Source organism: Staurois parvus, unplaced genomic scaffold (genome assembly GCF_062004578.1).
Source record: "Staurois parvus isolate SC_StPar_1 unplaced genomic scaffold, SC_StPar_1.0 ptg000291l, whole genome shotgun sequence".
Taxonomy (NCBI): domain Eukaryota; kingdom Metazoa; phylum Chordata; class Amphibia; order Anura; family Ranidae; genus Staurois; species Staurois parvus.
Window position 1 is genome coordinate 9,693,272 of NW_028318087.1, and position 22,496 is coordinate 9,715,767.

The window sequence follows — 22,496 nt, forward strand, 5'->3', positions numbered from 1 at the left end:
TTTATGAAATTCCAAAAGGTAAGCGAAGAGTAAGATCTAAAACACAATAGATTAAAAGCAAAGCCCACCCAAAATGAAATGTAAATGCACATCACAAGGGTAAATTACTACCTGTCTTCAAGCAAAACTAAACCCTCTTTAACCTTACCGCCAGGGAAGCTGCCATCTTAGCCTCTGTTTGCTCTGCCGGTGCCATGGTGCTGCTCATGTGATCAGTTATGACACCAGCCATTTGATGGCTTGACAGTTCAGTTGACAGTTGAAGCTTGCACGTCTGGTGGCACGGCATGCCTTGAACGTAACTGTTTTGGGAAACCATTAAATCGATGGGTTTAGTTCACCTTCAATGTACCTCCCGTGGACTTAAACACACGTTTATAGTGTGTAGCCCAATTTTTAAGCTCTGGATAGCATAGGGAAGGTTTAGGAATCCTGCAAAGTGTTTTCCCATTTTTGTTTTACAAGATTCTTCATCCCCATCACAGGTTTTTATTGCTGCGTCCTTGATGTGGAGATTTATCCCCTCTACGAGGGCTGGTGAACACAGTCACAAAGACTTTATGGGAAATCCAAGGTATACTAGTTTTCATTGAAAGAAGAATAAAGAGCCCCTGCGTGGGCGTACCTTTTGCCCTGTTGGCGTTAGAGCACTGTTTTTCCTTTTTTTTTTTATTTTGTATTTTGTTTATCTGTGCAATTGATAGCCCCTGCGTGGGCGTGTTTTATTGCCTCTGTTTTATACTGTTTAAAAAATTAATAAAAACCATTGAAATAGAAAGAAGAATAAAGGAAAAGTATCCAACACCTAAGAACATAGTTTCCCTCACACAGAGATTTCCTTTCTACCCATGTCATCTGTGGGATAGAAGGGGAATCTTCTCAATGGGACCCGTAAAAAGGTGGTTAAACCATTCCCATTTCTATCCATCCATCCAAGATCTTTATTATTGCTTTTATCACTTGTCATCAACCACAAAAGGTTAACAACTGATTTTGGCAACTAATGAAAAATTGTCTGTCTATGGTTTCAGATACATTGTAGAATGGATTCATTATGCATGACTGCAGTATTCATATTAAAGATTTATAGGGAGCACAAAAAATATTACATGAATAAATGATTAACCTGGTGTGACTTTGGTGTGTGGCGTAAAACAAGAGAGAGCTCTTTGCAGTCATTCGGCATAATAAGGCCATGGACAAAGAAATCAATTAACTGTTTTTGGATGGACTTGGCTTTCAATGGCACTTTGAGGAGCAATTTAGTTTACATTGTTAACAAATATCTAAAATCCTTACAAAAGGACATCATTCTTCTTTGATGTACGTCTATGTGTATGTCAGACATAGCAATAGGAAAAGCTTGGAAAAGCTTGAATGTATTGCAACACCAACTTTTAGTCCCTCTCCACTGGCCTTATTACATGAATCTCAGAACAAAAGTAGAGAGCATGATGTCACTGCCCTTCTCTCAACCCGTCCAGAGAACGCTTTGCGTGATCTGTGAGTGGCGCCCAAGCCAAACAACCAACCTTCAATGTTCAGAAAACAGGGCAGCCACTTGGCATGGGACCCAAAAGCTAGTAAAGATCACTGTCGTAGCGTTGTCTACTACAGTGATTTCCAGGTTCTGGAGGGATATCTCAGGTATGGTATATGCATAAATACATTGAACCAAACTGGACTATGTAACTATGTTAAAATATCCATTGCTGTATTTTTGCTTTAAGTAAATGTATAAACCAATAAACATCACTGCAATTCCAATCTGCAACTTTCATATCCATTTAAATGTATTAACACCATTAAACATCCATTCAATTTAAAAGGTTTCCAGCCAAGTTTTTGTCTACAAAACCCACTGCACTCGTGGTATAGAAAGCAAATCATTTAATAGTTTAAAGACTATTTCATATTCTAGTGCACACAACTGAGCTATCCTCAAATGCTGGCATAATACTAGGTTACTAGTATTACTGAGATGACTCACAATCAATGTAAATAGGAGCAGTAGGAAAGCTCAAGTACTGATCAGAAAAGATCATCACGCCTACACTTGTGGTCATCACAAGAGGTCCTATAGGAAGCCTGCAGTGATATTCTTTCTAGGAAATGCACTTCAGCCGTTCTGTTATTCTGTATCCATCCCAGCAAAACATGGTGATACAGCCTTATAGGACAACTGTCATAAAAGAGGAGCAGAAGCTGCCATTGCTGATTTCTCCTTTTGAAAATACTAGCTTTCTTAAGCTTTTTTTCTTGCTTTAGTTCTTTAGTTCCAATAATCTGGAACAAGCATGCAGATTTTACAAACCTGATATGCTTTTTTTTTTTTTTTTATTTGAGTCAGTGACCCAACCAACCAGTGTGTCTCATGGTTTTAAAAGAAGTGGTTAAAAATATCAGCCAGGTAAGCAATATTCAAAAGGTCTGAAATGGCAGCCCACGTATTTCCCCCAAAGACAGGTTTACTTTAAGGCCTCATTCACACTATGGTGCAGAGATGTGAGTTTTTTTGCACGCGCTCTGCAAGGGCACAAAGAAAACTGTTCTCTATGTGCCCTGTACACACCACAACACTGGTATCACGCGCAGATTTTTTTCTGTGCAGGAATCTGCAACCTGTGTAAAACTCATTGAAATGTGCATGAAAACTGATTTGGTGGCACGTTTAGTGTGAATAAGGCGTAAAAAGTAAGCTGGATATGCCATTTAGAAAAACAGATTTAAAGGAAACCTGAATGGAGCAGCACAAACCATACTCTAGTTTTATAGCATCATACATAAAATTCACAAATCGGAGATGTAAAAAGGTTGCTAATCTACACATTTAAAAGAAAGAAAAGGAGACTTTTCAGCCAACCCCAATATAAACCTTTATCGCCATATAAAGTGCTCCCTCTCATTGTAGGTCACTCATTGAAGGGTTTCATAGAATGAAGATTGAATTAGTGGGTTAATATCCCCAGGCAGTTAAACATGCTTCTCTTGGTCAGTATATTGTACTTTTACACAAAACCCATTTATGTCAGCTGGTAATAAATTCTATGGTTTACCATAATGCAGAACACAAGATGTACTTGAAAGTTTAGGACATTTTAATGGCTGCTGTGTAGGGTTTCTCAAGAACTGTCCTTCAGGTCATGCTTTCAGGATTTCTTAAACAGGATGAGGTCAGAAATTACCACGGATATCAACATTAAAGGAAATCCTGAGGACACCACTTGTTAATGGAACTCAGGCTTCAGGAGAAATACAACACAGATAAGCTGGATAGAAACATTCTGGCTCTCTGGTATTGTGGTAATGTGTAACATACATCTTCTGAAGGAAATATCCTCCAGAGCTCATAGCCTTCCACCACTTATGTATATCATCCTAATTGAAAATTACCTTGCTGGACCATTTGCGTGCTTCTTCGTGAAGCTGTCTTGCAGCCACCATCATTGGTTGATTGACTACCTCGCCAACCTTCATTTCAGGGAACTCCTCATCCTTCTCTTCAGGAGGTGGGGGCCTGGGTGGTGGAATCTCTCCCTCAGGAAGAGGTGGTTTGGGAGGTGCAGCCTCATCAGTCAGCTAGGGGAAAGACAACGTAGTAGAAAATGATTCAGAGAACATAATAATAAATAACATGGAAATCACTGATAAAATATTAACAATGTCTATAGAAAATTTACAGCAGATATTACATTTCTAATGCCTTTTAAAAGCAAAAATGCATTCTATGTACAGTAATACCTTGGTTTACAAACGCCTCGGTTAACTTAATTTTCAGAAAATCCATTGAAAATAATGCCTTGGTTTACAAATTTTTCTCACAATACGAAGTTTTAAATGCAATTGCTAGCTTTTTTTTTCTTCTTCACTATAGCTCACAAGATAAGATAATTTCCCAGAGTTAACGGAAACTTTGTTTCTTTTAAGAAACTAAAAGGAAACATTGTTTCTCTTATTGTGGTGAAAGTGACAGCTGAATTTTTGAGCTATAGTGAAGAAAAAAAAAAGAGCGGCACCATAATAAATTTAAAAGATAGTGTGGGGTCCCCCCTCCCAACCATACCAAGCCCTTCGGGTCTGGTATAAATTTTGAGCGCCCCCTTCCTGAACCATACCAGGCCACATGCCCTCAACATGGGGGGGTGCTTTGTTGATGGGGACAAGGGCCTCTTCCCCACAACCCTGGCTGATGGTTGTGGGGGTCTGCGGGCAGGGGGCTTATCGGAATCTGGAAGCCCCCTTTAACAAGGGTGCCCCCAGATCCTGCCCCCCCTCCCCTCCATGTGAATGAGTATGGGGGACCCCTACTCATTCACAAAAAACAAAAAGTGTAGTGTGAAAAACGACAGGACACGGTCTTTGACAAGTCCTTTATTAAAAGAAAAAACTAAAAGAATGTCCCCTGCAGTAGATCCATTGTCAATCACGATGCCCGCCGTCCCCGCCGCTGCCGACCTGAAAAAAGAATTTTAAAAAAGGCTCCACTCCCGATGATTGCTTCCAGCCTTCTGCCTGCCTCATTGGTTTGACAGTTCTTAAATATGTAAGTGGTGGGGCCACCCGAGGACATCACCCGAGCGACCCCACCCCATGCGACATCATTGATGTCACATAGGGCGGGGTCACATGCGACAGGGTGCCTGGACTTGGTATAGATGGGAGGGGGGACCCCACACCGTTTTTTACATTATTTTTTTAATTGCTGGCAATTCTTTTACATTCAGCTATCAGTGGGGAACCCTGTTGACAGCTGAAACATTAACACATGGTTGTCACTAATAAAATACCGCACGACTTGGTAAAATAACTCATGCGGTATTCTAGTAACGTTTACTTTTTTCTGAGCTCCGGAACGGATTAATTTGTTTTCAATGCATTCCTATAGGAAACGGTGTTTCAGTTTATGAATTTTTTCGCTATACGAAAAGTCCAGCAGAACAAATTAAATTCGTAAACCAAGGTATGCCTGTATGCTTATACCGAATACAGAAAGAAGGTTTAATGGAACATTCTTGGGAATTGTGTCTTTAGCGGCTAGTAGAGGGAATGCCAAATATTTAAAATGTAAGAGCATTAACTTCAAAAATTTTTGCTGCTGATGATATAAAAATAAAACTAAATTACAACCTATCCAAAATCAAGTACTCCTCCTATATGTCTGCACATGTTGACTAAAAGCAGGCACACTTGATCTTTATAAGCTGCGGTTATTCCATCTGTCTGGAGCCATATCAAACTTGAATTGTTTTTGGGGATATTGAGGCTCTATCAAAAGCAAAGCACAATTGATCTGTTTATTGAGATCTCTCCATTTGGTAAGGAGTGGGTGAGCGCTGGTGTCATTCCCTTGGGAGAGCATTTATCATTTGGATTGATTCATAGTTCAATATTGTCAACTTTGGAACTTTTTGCACTTTATTTTACATATATAGACGTTTTATTGATCTTTGTTTTAATCTTAATTTCCTTATTTTTGCACTAATTTTATTAATAATACACTGTTGTATCTACATGTGTGTATTATTAAGGTTCTAGAAATTGTTATACTTTGCCAACGATACAGAATTTTTAAGTTAATAAATTGTATAGTAATAAAAGCTGGTTAATTAAACTGCATCTAAGAAAAAGTAACTTGAGCCATTCCTATTTTCTTTTCATTGGATTCAATTACATTTTTGGGGATATTGTGGGAAGAATAAGTACCATATTCTTTTAGAGAGGCAAACACCATGACCCTATACAATGCTTACCCGCAGATGCTCCAAGTCAGGGGGAGGAGGGGGGAATTCTGGCTCTGGAGGCTGGAATGCTTCCCTAACTTTGGCCACAGCTCCTAGAATCCTGTAGCCTGAGTCCAAAAAGCCTTTCTGTAAAGCTTTGGGAGAAAATAAAGAATAGATTGTGTGAAAAATAGTCTCAGAATTATCGTCACAATAAAAGAGCCAACATGCATGAAAGTAAGGAATAAACCTGCACATCTACTAGAAACAGTATAAATATTATAAATTGTAGCAGAACATCAGCTGAGACTACTTACATGGTGTCACTGTAGTTCTAAAACACAGTACATCTTTACATTTAAATGAATGCACTGTATTACTGACAAAATTCCAGATTTAAAAAAAACAAAAAACAAATTGTGAAATTGTCACAGTGCTGAAATCAGGGGAAAAAAAAAAACCAAACTTGACTAATCCTATATACTCTATTTTAACCACTTGCCCTCCAGAGAACTGAATCCCTTTCCTGACCAGGCCATTTTTCACGAAACAACGCTGCATTACTGGTACATGTACCACAAATAGAGCAATCTTTCAGTGGTATTTGGTCACCTGTGCGTTTTTTATTTTTTGCTCTATAAACAAAAACAGACCAAACATTTTGAGAAAAAAAAAAAAACACTATTTTTTACTTTTTGCTATAAAACATATCTAATAAAAAACTTTTTAAAAAATCCAATTTCTTCCTAAATTTAGGCCAAAATGTATTCTGCTACAGATCTTTGCTGAAAAAAAAAATCCAAATATGTGTAAATTGGTTTACGTGAAACTTATAGCATCTACAAATGGCGGTATAGATACTGGAATTTATTTTCAATTTTTTTATACTAGTAATGGCGGCTATCAGAGACTTATAGCGGGACCTTGGCAGGCATTCTGACACTGGGTGAGACCCAACTACCTCTGACATCCCCAGTGACACTAATAAAAAGCACTGACACTCTACTCATGACACTGGGCAGGAAGGGGTTAACATCTGGGGCGATCATATGGTTAACAATGTGCTGTATGTGTTTTACTATATGCACTGTGTTGTGCTTTACTTTGGAGACATGCTCTTTTGTATCTCTCTACTGTGCAGAGAGATACAAAGCAGCATGTCCATGCTGACAGAAGAGAGACCTGTGTTGTTTGCACACGTCTCTCCCCTGTCAGCTTTCCCGACAACCGCCGATTGCCGGTCGGGACCCAGTGATTGACATCCCTAGCCTCCAATAGCGGTAAGGGTAGGGCGGTGTGCGCCCCCTACCTGAAAATGCAAATCACGTATTTATATACACGTGATTTTGCACAGCCATGCCGCCCTGTAGCAGTACTTCTGCTATAGGGTGGCGGGGAAGTGGTAAATGAAACCTATTGAACGTATGTTGATGCAAAGACTTTTGGTAATTAATTTGAGTGATTTACCCCCCCCCCCCCAAATGATGAAGATAAAGAGTGCCGCATTCTTGTGCACATTAGTGACTTAAAGTACCAAAGCCAGAGACCACCAGGTGACTAGCACTTTAGGATAGAGGATAGTAATGGAATACCCCATAGTTCTCCTAATGTAGCTCCTTAATACATGAACTTATTCTTGCTATTTGAGGCATCAACTGAACTTTTTACCTGGGTCGGAGATGTTGCCAGCTACAGCTTTGGCTTCCAGAACCATAGGAGAGATGGTCTTGCTTAGGTCATCTGAAGCATTTTTCACTGCCTCTCTGAATTTTGGATCTTCAGAGTTCTCCACCTCCCTTTTGGCCACCAACAGGATACGGTTTGCCCGACGAGCAATGCTAGTGGCTCCAGCAACAAGCATTTGGGGTTGCATATTTGCCATGGCCACTTTGCATTTGTCAATATCTTTCTTAATGGCTTCCTCAGAAGCATCCAGCAGTGCCCGTGTGTCAATGGCCTCATCAACAAGGCCTGGAAAATGAACAGAAAGTTAAATATGGAAGGCAATAGTTTAGGCATATATTAGGAAGGAAGAAAATAAAAAGTAGCCAATCTCTGCCAGTAAGGGTGGGTACTGCCCTCCAAGGAAACTACGTAAAACAAACCTGTCATCTTTTCTACATTATCTATCCACTGATTTTTCATGGTTTCAAAGTGTTCATATGCAGCCTGGTTTCCAGGATTACGTAACAGGATTCGAGCAGCAGAGACAACCTATAAAACGTGCACATGAGAAGACGAAGAGAATTAGGAGAAATTTGAAAACAAAATCTACCAGAAATTATGAATACAAGGATTGGGCCCCAATCAAAAAACAGATCAAAGCACAAGGAGCTTTCAGCCCCGCCAGTACCTGGTCAGAAAGCCCAATGCAAAATTCCTTCACTTATAAAAGTTTTCTTTTCTTTTTTTTGTTTAAAGGTAAACTACAGTGTTTTCAGCGATTATGAATTTTGCTATGATAGCAATTACTTCAATGACTTTCACATTTTTGTTGCTTGGAGTTCCATATTTTAATTTACAAACTAGTTCAAGGCTTATAAAACACCACAGATGGAGGCCTACCATAGGCTGACTATAGTTTCCCTTTATTATTTCCCACGCATGGGAAAATGCAGTCTCAGGCCTGAAGATTACCTAAAACTCCCAACACATTATATATTTTCTGCAAGTAGAAACTCTGTAGAATAAAATGCTGGCAGCTACAATTTATGTTGCATGATAATTGAGCTACTGTTAATCAAGTTTTTATTTTTTTAAAAAAAAGCTCAAATTATTTAATGTTTTGGTCAAATATAAAAAGATGAGGTTACAGCAAGTATATGAATACCAAATATTCCAAGTCTAAAAATTGAGTGCGTCTGTCAAATATTAAAAAAGGGCAATACCTAACATTGTTGATAGGCAATGCCTTTACAGCGCATCGGTTTACGGTTAACAGTGAATGATGCTCTAGAATTATTGTTCTCACTCAGGCGTGGCAATAAGTACTGCTTTATTGATGTTTTCATATGTGTGAGCAAATATTGTGCATGTTTGCAATCATATATGGGTGTATGTGGGGGCAGAGTGTTTTTACATCGTTTATTTAGTTTATTTTATTAAACTTTATTTTTTTCTTGGAAGCAAGGATGTAAAACTCCAAGCTGTTCTAGCAACAAGAATTTTGTTTAAATGCTGGCACATCCATGGATATTAAAATGTCAAACAGCAAGAGGGTTAAATGAAATGGGTAAAAACAAAATATAAACCTTCTTAAATGTATGAAAATACTATGCCAGCTATCAGTTTAGCTCTATAATGTTCAGTAACTACGTATAGAGGAAACTAGTCGCTGTAAATGTAAAAGCCAGTCCCAGAACAAACCTGTGGGGTAAGCTCCCTGGCTGTTTTTACTGTTGCTTGTATTCCTTCCACAGTGGCTTTATTGGCCGATCCTGCTGCTGCTGCTTTTTCTGCGGTGGCTCCCAGACGAGCAGCATGGTTCTCAAAATTGGCAGATCTCTCCTCAAACACCTAGTGACGAGAGTAAACCATGACATTAGGTGAAAAATGGAAATGAGGTAAAAAAAAAAAAAAAGAAGAGGTAGAAGACATCCGTAACTGACCTCTTCCCTGTTTGGAGCATCAGGTGGTGAAGTTGCTGCCACAGCCAGAAGTTTAATAGGAGTAGTGGTATCACTGAAGACATCAGACACTTCCTGAGTCATTGCTTCTTGCATCTTGGCCTTCAGATCCTTGAAAACAAAATATATGTAAGATACTCCCATTCCAAATTACGGACAATATATTATATAAAGTAGAACAGCAATCATAACTTACTTTTAAGAGTGTGGAACGGTTACATCCTCTATCAGGTTTTACTATGCATTTGTTGGTCCTAATGGGGACAAATATCAAACATAGGCCCATTGTCCCTGGCCCTTAAGGAAATTTTACCTCCATTGTTAATGAGGTCCCAGCAAAGCTTTAGCCAGGGTCCAATCATAGTAGTGGCATATACCCATGGATTAGGACTACATATCCTATGTTCTGTGCAGTTATAAGGGTAATGCAGGCTAGAGTAAGGCCCTAGTAGCTCTTTATATGGACAAATTCAAAAATAAAAAGAACTCTAGCACACCTACTCTGACCCAAAAAAAAAAATAAAAAAGGAAAGACAAAAAATGAATAATCTTACAGCGGGCAAGGTTGACTTTTTAAGCACATCTCCCACCCCTTCTTTAAAAGCAGAGTAAAAGCTGAACGACCTGTAGAAGGGGGAAAAAAATAGATATTATAGTAACCTTTCCTCCAGCTTCTGCAGTGCAGGGGGTGCCATCATCCTCATGCCAACATGATCCCAAGGAAAGGGAAGCACTCAAAACAGAGATAAGATACTGCTGCACAGTGCTGGGACATCCTCTCAGCAAGATTTGGAGTACTCTACATTGCCCAGTTATCACCAGGAGGATGACATCACCCTTACCTAGGCATTACAATTGGAAGCCAGGGGAAAGGTAAGTATACTGGGCTGCATTCTCTCTGACTGGTAAATACTTTATTGCTCTGCAGTTTATTGGGGCACCCTCGTTTTGTAGCAAGGATGGCTCCTCCCCTAGTTTTGGTTCCTGCTGTATGCACCCCATGTGGGTTGTCCGGTCCACTCCACATCTCCCAGACAAGATGGATTTGGTCGGTGCTTTCTTGGCGCACTCCATATTTTTGGCTAGCCTCCATATTTCTGTATTTATTTTCTGTGCCTATTACACAGCACTATGATCAATTTTCACATCATCTGAAGACGTGAACGTTATTTCACAAAACATGTCAAGCTCTGTGGAAGGGCTTGATCTATTTCAATGTGTTGTACATGATTTTATTATTACTATTTATACTCCTACGTGCACAAAAAAATTCTTTGCTTATGTTTGTGTTTTATTTTGGTCTGTATACTCATTTTAAGTGTTGGTAAATATGTACACTTCTGAATAAAATGCTACGCTCTTAATCTTGTATTTTTGCTTTGACTCATAAAAGTCCCTCGGCCACTTTTTTCTATGTACAGGGATATGCAATTCATATCGCCTGGCGCACGGGACATGTAGTTCCGGGCAGGTAGGGGTTTTATTTGCCTTTAGCCCTGCTGTGGGCAAGCAGCAGGGCTCATCTGTCAGGTAGAAGCATTCCTGCAGTGCTACCGCCCGATTGCTTCCACACAGCCCACAGTGCTAGTCGCCGCTGCCCCCTGCCCGCTATATGTCCCGAGCTCCGCTTGCCCCATCCGCGGGCCTGGGACCAGTCAGTGGCTGCCAGCAGTGTGTCGGGATGCGGTTATAGAGGAGGGAGGAGAGTAGACACATGCATTCCCCTCCCCTTCTGGTCCTGACCCAGAAGTGATGTGACGTAATTTCCGGGTCCCCATTGTCAGAATCCCGGCCACTGCATTACATTCAGAGGAGCACAGAAAAACAGAGACCCTGTCACCAAAAATCATCACATAGGGGACAAACTGTCCCTTATGTAATAAAAAAAAAAAAAAAAAAGTAATATTTTTTTATTTTAATTTCAAATGCACCCAAGCACATAACCGCCTCCCCCTCCTAATAGGGTACTAAAGTTTGTTGCCGTTTCACGAGTGCACGCAAATTTAAGGTTTGGCATGCTGGATATCCATTTACTCGACGCAACCTCGACTTTTATATTTTACAAACAAATTGGATAATTTATTACTTTTTGTGCCCTAAAATTAACTTAAATGTATTTTTTACTGAAATTTTGCATTTCCTAGACCTTTGTGCAAAAATGGCTCTGGCAGCGAAAGAGATAAAGGATAAGTCCCACACGTCCCTTACATGAGGAGCAGCCAATCGGTGCTCATTACACTGCCAGGTCTCTCCCCTCCCTGCTAGTCCCCGAGTGCAGTGCTGGAGGCAGGCAGGGAGGGGAGGAGGAAATATACAGCGAATTGGTAAAATTATTAAACATTTAAGCTGCCATAAAGCCCCTTCTGTGTTTAAAAGCCCCAGACATTCCATAAAGCACTTCAGATTTCAATACGGTTTTGGTTAAAAAACATTTTTTTATCAGGACAAGTAGATTGTCATGAGGGACACGTAGACTGGGACACCAATTTAATCCCTGGGCAAGTAGTTTTTTTAAAAATTTCCACACCCCTGTATTAGTACATTTGTTTTGGAGCTGAGCCACGCTTTATCCATGCACATCAGCCTGTTATTAGAAGTATACTAACTTTCTCTCTCTATGTCTTTAAACGTTTATGCTGTGCGTCAGTAAAGGGGAGAATGCCTACTTAAACAGCAGACCTTGCATTTTAGCTGCAAGCCCAGCTTTAATATTGATAAATAAACAAAAACGTGGATTAATAAACAATACTTATGTATGACTACTCTGCTTTGTCTTGATCACCTTACTTCAGAAAGCATAATCTCTGCTATGACCATGACCGCAATACTTTGCTAACAAGTGCCGACTGCATTAAGCCAAACAGCTGTAAATACTGTCACAGTGTATGGATCAAAGTCAAATGAATTCAATCAACCTTTAATGCCTCCTGGAGTTGAGCTGCCACAACTCGAGCCTGTGGTGTGTCCCCTTCACCCCGTGCTGCTAGCTCAGCAAGCTGTCCCGCCAGCTGCTCTACACGGTCGCACTTTCCCAACATATCTTGGCGGAAAGGTCCCATCATAGAGTTCGCCAGGCGACGTCCTTCAGCTACTAGGCCACGGATGGCAGCCTGACCTTTAACAAGAACAAAATAAATGCTCCGGCAATGCTAGAAGACATTCAAAAATGTACACATTAAATCAATGAAGGAAAAAAAAAAATCCAAAAAGGTGTTTATCTGTTTTTTGTTTTTTTTTTTTGTTTTTTTTTTTAATACAAGCCGATGTTGAAGGATACAGTTTGAGGACATAACTGGTAGGCTTTGGGAAAGATTGCATGAGGTGTTCCATGATTTAAGGATCAACTTCAACCAAAGCTTTTTTATCCAATATTTGGACAGAGTAAGAAGGGTAGGACTCTCTCCATGGTTTTATATTGCATCTATGTTGGGCAGATTTCTCCTCACAACCTGCTCTGTCTGACACCCATCACCTGAACAGGAAGGAAAATCTCCCCAATGGGAACATAGCAACAGAAAATTAACAGGCTTTCTAAATACTTCCCCACTCTATTCAAAATTAAAAAAAAATTATCTATCTATATATATATATATATATATATAATGTTAAATTTTAAACAACTTTTTCTTACCCACACCACGGTCGTCCACAGAGGGATTGTCAATCCAGCGCTGGGCCTGCTCTACCTTCCCTTCCATATTTACAGCTGCTTTCACAGGGCGGCTGTTGGCCACGGCACGATTCACCTTGGTCTGCAGATTCTGCAGTGATGTTGCTATCTGCTTCGCTAAAGCTCGAGCTTCTGGTGTGTCTCCCTTCCCTCTGTTTTTTTTTTTGTTTCAGGAAAAAAGTAAAAAGGGAAAAAAATGCTTTATTTATATCCTGGACAGTAACCGCCAAACCTCCTTAAAGCCTAAATTTAGCTAAAATGTAAAAACATACAAATCCTGCACAAGGGACGGTTACTTAGTTAATATGATGTGTGCCTTGTGCCGATTCTTCTTAGAGGAGAAATCCTTCTCTGTCCTACCTGATTTTTATATTTTTGAGTTCAGCTAAACTTAGGCTTTAAACAAAAAACTTAGAAAAGTCATAATGAGCATACAACATATAGGCAGAGACAGTGTCCATTAAAATTACATACCAAAACAATCAGTAGATTAAAAAATGTATGCATCTTAAATTATATGTACAACTCGACTTTTCCTGTTAAATAAATCATGTGCCTTTCCTCTTCCCACCTCTCAAGTTTCCTATCATTAGCGCTAGTGATAGGCTGCCTCCTTTACGAGTAAGGAAACTACAAAGACAAGCAGTGCAGGGTCAAGGCACAATTAACAGTACTAACAATGTAAACAGCTGTACTTTAAGGCCTCATACACACTGTATGGTTTTTTGTTTTGTTTTTGTTTTTTTAAATGCTGCGGTTAGGGGCATCTGAATTTTTTTTCGGCTTCTAAACACCCCTGCATATTAACCTATTTGTCCACGCACATATAGGCATTTAAGGATAGAGAAAGAAAAAAAAAAAACAAAAAAAATTCGTACCAGCGCATCCAGGAGTAGCAGCATTTTGAAAGAAAAAAAGCTTGATGCCAGTAAACATGTCTAAATGCACATTAACGTTAGGCACGTTTGGCGATCGAGCATAATTTCACTAACCAGAATAAATTATTCTGGGCAATAAAATGAACTCCCAAGCGCTTGACATGCCTGAACACATTACACGTTTACGAATGGCAAATATTTTTTTCTGCCAAAATGCTGCTGCCAAAAAGGAAAGGCGTCTAGGAGAGATGGCCAAACATCCAGTGTGCATGAGGGCTTATTTTTGGAAGTTAAAAAAAGTCAAAATTTGAATATACCTTCAGCAGCCTACTCCAGACTATTATTGATGTGTGCAGCTCTGCATATACAATTTGTCATTACATACTAACTTTGAACTGATTGAATATGTAGCAAGTTTATTTAAATGTATTGTTTACATACTGTCGTCTGAGCTCACTCAGCTTGCCAGTAAGTGCTGCTATTTCCCCCAAGGAACGCAAGATGTCCTCTCTGTCCTTGGGATCTTCACACAACTCAGCAATCCTCTTGGCTTCAGCTAGGATATCTCGAATAGTCTCCTCACCTTCAGGACCACCATTGGGATCTGCAAGCCAGCTCTATAGGGAAGCAAGAGACGTAATAAAGGAATTAAGCAATACACCCTATAGAAGCTTCCAAAATAAAGATAGATCAATAGATTGATTTCTATCGATCTCGTTATCAAGTGCACTTAAGTCTTTTTGGGACATGGCAGACATATGGTTATAAATCTTACTTAGGGAAATTCATCAAAACTTCAGCATACAGAATCTGAAACAGCTATGCATGGCAACCAATCAGCTTTAATCTTTAGCTTTTTCCGTTCAGCTTTGAATATGAAAATGAAAAATTAATTGGTTGCTATGGACAGCTGCTTCAGCTATGGTTACATGTTCCTGCTCTTCTTGAAGTGTTTGTTCACACTACAACCTCAGATATTTCTATTTCTGAATTGGTATTCTTCATAATATAAAATGTAAATTCAACAAAGAGTGGAGTGCTGCAGGTAAGCAAACTCGGGGACTTAAAGTGGAACTTCACTCTCTCAATCAACATTGACCATTTTGAATTCTTATGCTGCTAGCTTTGGTAAATAGATAAGAAAGCATATCATATGTACACATTTTACACTGTTTTTTACATTTCTGTAGTTACTTCCTGGTTTCCATGCCTTGGCAAATGATATCATAAATCCCAGGAGTCTTCAAGAGGGGAAGAGGGGTTTTCTCAGGTAAGCACAACCCTCCTGTCTGCATGCCGGAGCAAAGGGCAAATGAATTCCAGGAAGTAATTGCTACATATATCATCTGCCCTTACTCAAGATGGCCAAGGCCAGAAATGCTAGGGGATGTTTTTCAAAGTGATTTCTCAGCAAAATAAAGCATGGAGACATGGATGGATGAGGGAGTTTGCTTTGAAAAATAAAAATGAATTAGATTGCGGTTTTGGTTTGTGGTGCTCAGATACAATGTAGTTCCACTTTAACTATAGGTGGGTGATTACTGCAGTCAACAAGAGATACAAGTCTTTAGAAGGTTTAACTTACATCCTAATAAAAGCAGATATAGGATAGCATCCTGTTGGAAAGCTGAGAACTCTTTACCCAACCAAATAAAAATTGATTTATAATCATTGTTCTTGGTAACTTCATAGATTGCATTATTTTGTAATTAGTAAGGAAACTGCTTATGAGAAAAGGAAGACTCTTTTTAATTGATTTGTCAGTTTTAAACAAACTTTAATGAATACATTAAAATAAAAGCACCTGAAATAAAGTATGCATCCCATGGGTGTGAACTCAGCTTCTAAGCATACAAATAAGCAGCCTCTGGCTTGAATGTAGCCACTCATCCATAACACACTCCCATCCCTCAAGGCAAAGTTGTCTGCCTTTCTGGCCAACAGTATTGCAGGGAAAATGCAGCAGAATCTAGACTAGCATGTCTTGCTTGAAAGTCATCTAACTGCAATTATGGGGCCAGTAAAAAAAAAAAAAAAAATTAAAGTTGTGAAGCCTGTCAAGAGATATCAGTACCATGGCCCTAAGAAATTAACGGTAGGGAGTAATTCCAGCTCCTCTAGCCCACAGAAAACTGTTTCTCATCTGAGTAATTTGGAAATACTTTGGGCAGCTAGAACTGAAAGACTACATTAAAGTTTGGTATTACCTGAGCTGCGTCAATCTTTTTGCCAATAGCCTGCTTAGAGTTTGTCAGAGCTTCCAATTTACGGGCGGCATTTTCAACTTTAGCTGTCAGGAGGTCCAAGCCCTGAGATACTTGCTGTGCTTTCTGCATTGCTGCTGGAGTAGCTCCTTGGCCTCTGTGCCATGAGGTTAAAAAAAAAAAAAAAAAAAAAAAAAAAAAAAAGATTTAAAAAGTCAGAATAAAACCAGACAAAAAACATTTCATCTTTTGAGGATTTACCCCCCTTCATGACCAGGCCATTTTTTGCAATACGGCCCTGCATTTGTGACAATTTTACAGTTATACAAAGCTGTACATAAATGTAATTTTTTCCCCCACAAATAGCGCTTTCTTTCAGTGGTATTTGATCACCTCTGTGGTTTTTATATTTTGCGCTATAAACAAAAAAAGGCTGCCAATTTTGAAATAAATATATATTTTTGACTTTTTGCAATAAAAACACATCCAATAAAAAACAAAAAAAAAACTAATTTATTCATAAATTTAGGCCAACGTGTATTCTGCTACATGTGTTTGCTTAGAAAAATCCCAATACGTGTAAATATATTGGTTTATATGAAAGGTATAGCTTCTACAAATGGCTATATGTATATATATATATATATATATATATATATATATATATATATATATATATATATATATATACACAGTGGGGATCGAAAGTTTGGGCACCCCAGCAAGAAATTTGTATTAATGTGCATAAAGAAGCCAAGGAAAGATGGAAAAATCTCCAAAAGGCATCAAATTACAGATTAGACATTCTTATAATATGTCAACAAAAGTTAGATTTTATTTCCATCATTTAGACTTTCAAAATAACAGAAAACAAAAGAATGACGTCTGCAAAAGTTTGGGCACCCTGCAGAATTTATAGCATGCACTGCCCCCTTTGCCAAGCTGAGACCTGCAAGTGTCATGGATTGTTCTCAATCATCGTCTGGGAAGACCAGGTGATGTCAATCTCAAAGGTTTTAAATGCCCAGACTCATCTGACCTTGCCCCAACAATCAGCACCATGGGTTCTTCTAAGCAGTTGTCTAGAAAACTGAGACTGAAAATAGTTGACGCTCACAAAGCTGGAGAAGGCTATAAGAAGATAGCAAAGTGTTTTCAGATGTCAATATCCTCTGTTCGGAATGTAATTAAGAAATGGCAATCATCAGGAACAGTGGAAGTTAAAGCAAGATCTGGAAGACCAAGAAAAATATCAGACAGAACAGCTCGCAGGATTGTGAGAAAAACAATTCAAAACCCACGTTTGACTGCACGATCCCTCCAGAAAGATCTGGCAGACACTGGAGTTGTGGTACACTATTCCACTATAAAGAGATACTTGTACAAATATGGTCTTCATGAAAGAGTCATCAGAAGAAAACCTCTTCTACATCCTCACCACAAAAATCATCGTTTGAACTTTGCAAATGAACATATAGACAAGCCTGATGCATTTTGGAAACAAGTTCTGTGGACCGATGAGGTTAAAATTGAACTTTTTGGCCGGAATGAGCAAAGGTACATTTGGAAAAGAAGGGGCACAGAATTTAATAAAAAGAACCTCTGTCCAACTGTTAAGCATGGGGTTGGATCAATCATGCTTTGGGGTTGTGTTGCAGCCAGTGGCACAGGGAACATCTCACGAGTAGAAGGAAAAATGGATTCAATAAAATTTCAGCAAATTTTGGATGGTAACTTGATGCCATCTGTGAAAAAGCTTAAGTTAAAGAGAGGATGGCTTCTACAAATGGATAATGATCCTAAACACACCTCGATATCCACGGGGGATTACATCAAGAGGCATAAACTGAAGGTTTTGCCATGGCCTTCACAATCTCCTGACCTCAGCATAATTGAAAATCTATGGATAGACCTTAAAAGAGCAGTGCGTGACAGACAGCCCAGAAATCTCAAAGAACTGGAAGACTTTTGTAAGGAAGAATGGGCAAAGATACCTCAAACAAGAATTGAAAGACTCTTGGCTGGCTACAAAAAGCATTTACAAGCTGTGATACTTGCCAATGGGGGCAGTACAAGATATTAACTCTGCAGGGTGCCCAAACTTTTGCAGATGCCATTTTTTGTTTTCTGTTATTTTGAAAGTGTAAATGATGGAAATAAAATCTAACTTTTTTTGACATATTATAAGAATGTCTAATCTGTAATTTGATGCCTTTTGGAGATTTTTCCATCTTTCCTTGGCTTTTTTTATGCACATTAATACAAATTTTTAGCTGGGGTGCCCAAACTTTCGATCCCCACTGTGTGTATGTATATATATATATATATATATATATATATATATATATATATATATATATATATTTACTGGAATTTGTTTTTTGGTTTTTTAATACTAGTAATGGCGATCAGCGACTTATAGCGGGACTGCGGTGGGCATTCTGACACTGGGGGGGAATAACTAACTGCCACTGACATCCCCAGTGACACTAATACAGTGATCAGTGCTAATAAAAAGCACTGACACTGTACTAATGGCAAGGCAGGAAGGGGTTAACATCTGAGGCAATCAAACTGTGTGCTGTGTTTTACTAGGGCGACATGCTGCTTTGTATTTCTCTGCTGTGCAGATACACAAAACAGCATGTCCATGCTGACAGGAGAGAGACCTGTGTTGTTTACACACAGGTCTCTCTATTGTCAGCTTTACCCGACAATCACCGAGTGTCGGCTGGGAAACGCCGGCCAGGACCCGGTGAGAGGGCAAAGGGAAAGTGGTTAAAAGATCAAGAACTGGACATGTTCTACAAATGTTTGGTGGAATCAATAACTGCAATATTTTTTCAGATGTTAACCCTGTACCAAACCAATTAGTGACAAAGATAAACCTCTGTCCAGATCATATTTCAAATGACCTGTAACAGCAATAACAAGCCGCTTGCCCTATATCCACTGACACCGGACAATTTAACAGAGATACACAATCCTTGTGCTCTACCACAAATGATGCAACAGTTCTAAGGTAGATCAGCATCAGCACAGAGTAAAATCCATAATTTATCAATTTAAAAGTACAGCAATGTCAGTACACAAATGTAAACATATTTAAAACACAGTTTCATCTTCCTTTTCTAAAGCAATGACCTGTAGGGATTAATACAAAATCAGTGTTGACTACAATACTGCAGCACTGTCCCTTACAAATGCAGTATGCTGCAATCCATCGCACATCCAACATGGTTTAACCCACTTTCTGTGAGCCCGAGGTTTCCTGGTATGTTCCAAGTGGAAAACCCAAGAATTACCAAAAGGAGAGGTCTGCAGCTCCATATTTGAAGTTCAGATTCCTTTTAATACCTTTTATCATGCTGCTAATGCATAATAAATTGAGGACAACAGAGAAACTATTTTCTGATGGAAGGTTTTACATACCTCGCCCTTAGATCAGCTACTTGATCGGTTATTTGACCTAGAGCTTTGCAGGTCCCCAAAATGTCCTTTCGCTCCTTGCCTGCACAAAGCTCTCCGACTTTCCCTGCCTCGTCCAGAATCTGACGTACAGCTTGTTCTCCAGCATCACCTGAACAGACAGACATGAGGCAGAGATTAATCGGTGTCAGAAAGCACAGAACAAAAATGATGAAAGATAAAAACCAGAAAATACATTTTATTATGCATCAGTGACAGCTGTAAAGCTGCATGGCATATACCCACAAGACATTAATAGGAAGAGTTATAAAAAACAAAATGTAACATTGACCAGAATATACTTTAGCATCCTACAAAATCTGAGCAGATTAGGTATTGCCAACCATCTCAGTGAGAGATCTACCCATTTCAGACCACTTTAAAGAAAAACCTCGCTGCCAAAATATGGGGACTGATATAACACACATGCCATTAGCATTTCACAAGGAGTTATATTGATTCTCAGACTTCAATGTATTCTGAGTCACTGACTCAGAACAAGCATGTGGCCAGTGAAGTCAGATATCCTGATTTGCAGTCTGAGTGACTCAGATTATTGAAAAGTTATCAATTTGACAGCCATGCAACTGGTATTTTGGGAAGGAGAGGTTAGCAATAGCAGCAAATATACATCTCTTAGCACAGGAATTCTTTACAACATACCCGTTTAAAAATTTTACCTTTAACCACCTTTCTGGAAAGCTGATTAAAAAAAGGATCTTCACAAAACACACTTAAAACAGCCAGTGCACCTGAAAAATGGATGTGATCTAAACGCTCACTGGACAGCTGAGATGACAGTTACGATATACAGAGCAAATCAGCGTGGCTCTGTACCTTGTGATTGCTGTGAACAAATTACTGCCATTACAAGTGTAAACACTCTTACATAGCTACATAGTTAGTCCGGCTGAAAAAAAAAAAGACAAAAAAAGTCTATCCAGTTCAACCATAGAGAAAAAAAAGTTATAATCCTATACCCACAGTTGATCCAGAGGAAGGCAAAAAAAAAAAAACCCAGCAAAGCATGATCCAATTTGCACCTGCTGGGAAAAAATTCCTTCCTGATCCCGAGAGGCAATCGGATATTCCCTGGATCAACTTTAAAACTCTTAGTACTGCTTAAAACAAATCAGCACATTCACAATGGAATTCTCCCCTTTCTCCAACGTTAATGGACTGAATGTTTGCAAACCACAGCAGGACAGAGGATCCATGGTCTGGGGGGTATATAGAGCTCCACTGGCTACAGGATTTTTTTTTTATTTTTTTAAAAGGTGAATAAGAAAAACCCAAGCAAACCCCCAAATTATGGCTTTTTTCCTCTATATTATAAAAGATTACAGAACAGTGGTTATTAAATAACATCAAAAGAAAGCTCTGTCTCAAAAAAATATTTGAATGAAAATTGAGTACAAATTTTGCATAACTAAATCTCAGTTAAGCTATCACACTGCTAAAAACTGAAATGGCCTGGCAATGAAGAAGTATATACTGTATACTAGTACTCAACTAAAAGGCAACAAGAACAAAAGTTAATTCTGTAGGCCCAAAAAGCCTTTTCGGTGCACCCCCTAACCATGGTTTTCATAAGCTTTTCTTCAGGGGTAAGGTCTACACTTAGGGGGTCAACAAGGGTGCTTTCACTGGACAGGAGAAGATGTGCTGCTGCAGCTACGCTCTAAGGGACAGGTCTTAGCCCTAAAGTTGATACCTTTCTAACAAGTGAACCAATATCGGAGAGACATACAGAAGAGATTGTATTGATTATGAATTGATTCCATCTTTATTATGCAGGCCTTTTACATTTCAGAGTTTAAAATGGCTGACATGTTTAATTTAAGGGCATGTTAAACATTCCACTTACCTGGGGGAGCATTTGGGTCTCTCAGCCATCCTTTTGCCTGGTTCATTTTAGAGCCAATGAGTGCAAGTGCCCTCTTCATAGCCTCTGTGTCCTATATGTATAATTGAAAGCCATGCTTATTAGCGTTTTATAATAAATGCTTGACACAAACAATAAGTTCTAAGTCAATGTCCGAAAGAATTGTTTCGCTTCCTAAGAGATTATTATAACATTGAAATATCCTAGTTTGTAGGAATGCAGTTCACGAACAAACAACTTTTCTTCACTCATGCGTAAAAAGCAAATGAAAAACTAAAAAGCGTAACATAAAACAGTGCAGCGCTGAAGATAGTAGTAATAAAACAGAAATAAGTCCACTGCAAGTCCAGTTCATAGAAACATGTCAGGTGACAAGTGGAAATTCAATGTTGGTGATCCGTGAGGAAGTGGCTGAAAAACGCACTCTCCAGAAAGAAGATATATATATAAGCAGTATATATCAAAAGCCCATGGATCCTCAATCGAGAAGGAACAAAGCTGGTCTGGTCACAGAAAGTGGGTCCCTCCTTTAAGGATGCAGCAAAAGATCTTCCTCCTCCCAGTTTGGTATTGGATTCCAAAGTCAGGGTTCTGCAAACAAAGTGCTCCTCTGACATACACAGTGCCCAAAGGGGGAGGGATCTACCCCGACCGGGGCACTGTGTATGATCCCTCCGCTCCACCTTTGGGCACTGTGTATGTCAGAGGTATTGGTTGGTCGGGGTAGATCCCTCCCCCCATTGACTGGGCACTGTGTATGTCAGAGGAGCACTTTGTTTGCAGAACCCTGACTTTGGAATCCAATACCAAACTGGGAGGAGGAAGATCTTTTGCTGCATCCTTAAAGGAGGGACCCACTTTCTGTGACCAGACCAGCTTTGTTCCTTCTCGATTGAGGATCCATGGGCTTTTGATATATACTGCTTATATATATCTTCTTTCTGGTGAGTGCGTTTTTCAGCCACTTCCTCACGGATCACCAACATTGAATTTCCACTTGTCACCTGACATGTTTCTATGAACTGGACTTGCAGTGGACTTATTT

General features: G+C 39.3%; 1 protein-coding gene across 2 annotated transcripts in view; it reads right to left on the reverse strand.

The window, feature by feature from the left end:
* The window catches only part of VCL (vinculin), a 98,584-nt gene that overhangs the window by 8,892 nt on the left and 67,196 nt on the right, over positions 1–22,496 (reverse strand). For both annotated transcript variants that reach the window (XM_089682591.1, XM_089682592.1), the window contains exons 7-18: positions 21,434–21,524; positions 19,531–19,678; positions 16,102–16,255; positions 14,336–14,511; positions 12,978–13,168; positions 12,262–12,461; positions 9,329–9,457; positions 9,087–9,236; positions 7,826–7,934; positions 7,389–7,691; positions 5,751–5,875; positions 3,394–3,579 (exon numbers count right to left, since the gene is read on the reverse strand). In XM_089682591.1, the coding sequence (XP_089538717.1) occupies positions 3,394–3,579; positions 5,751–5,875; positions 7,389–7,691; positions 7,826–7,934; positions 9,087–9,236; positions 9,329–9,457; positions 12,262–12,461; positions 12,978–13,168; positions 14,336–14,511; positions 16,102–16,255; positions 19,531–19,678; positions 21,434–21,524 (1,962 nt within the window). The remainder of the gene's footprint in view (positions 1–3,393; positions 3,580–5,750; positions 5,876–7,388; positions 7,692–7,825; positions 7,935–9,086; positions 9,237–9,328; positions 9,458–12,261; positions 12,462–12,977; positions 13,169–14,335; positions 14,512–16,101; positions 16,256–19,530; positions 19,679–21,433; positions 21,525–22,496) is intronic.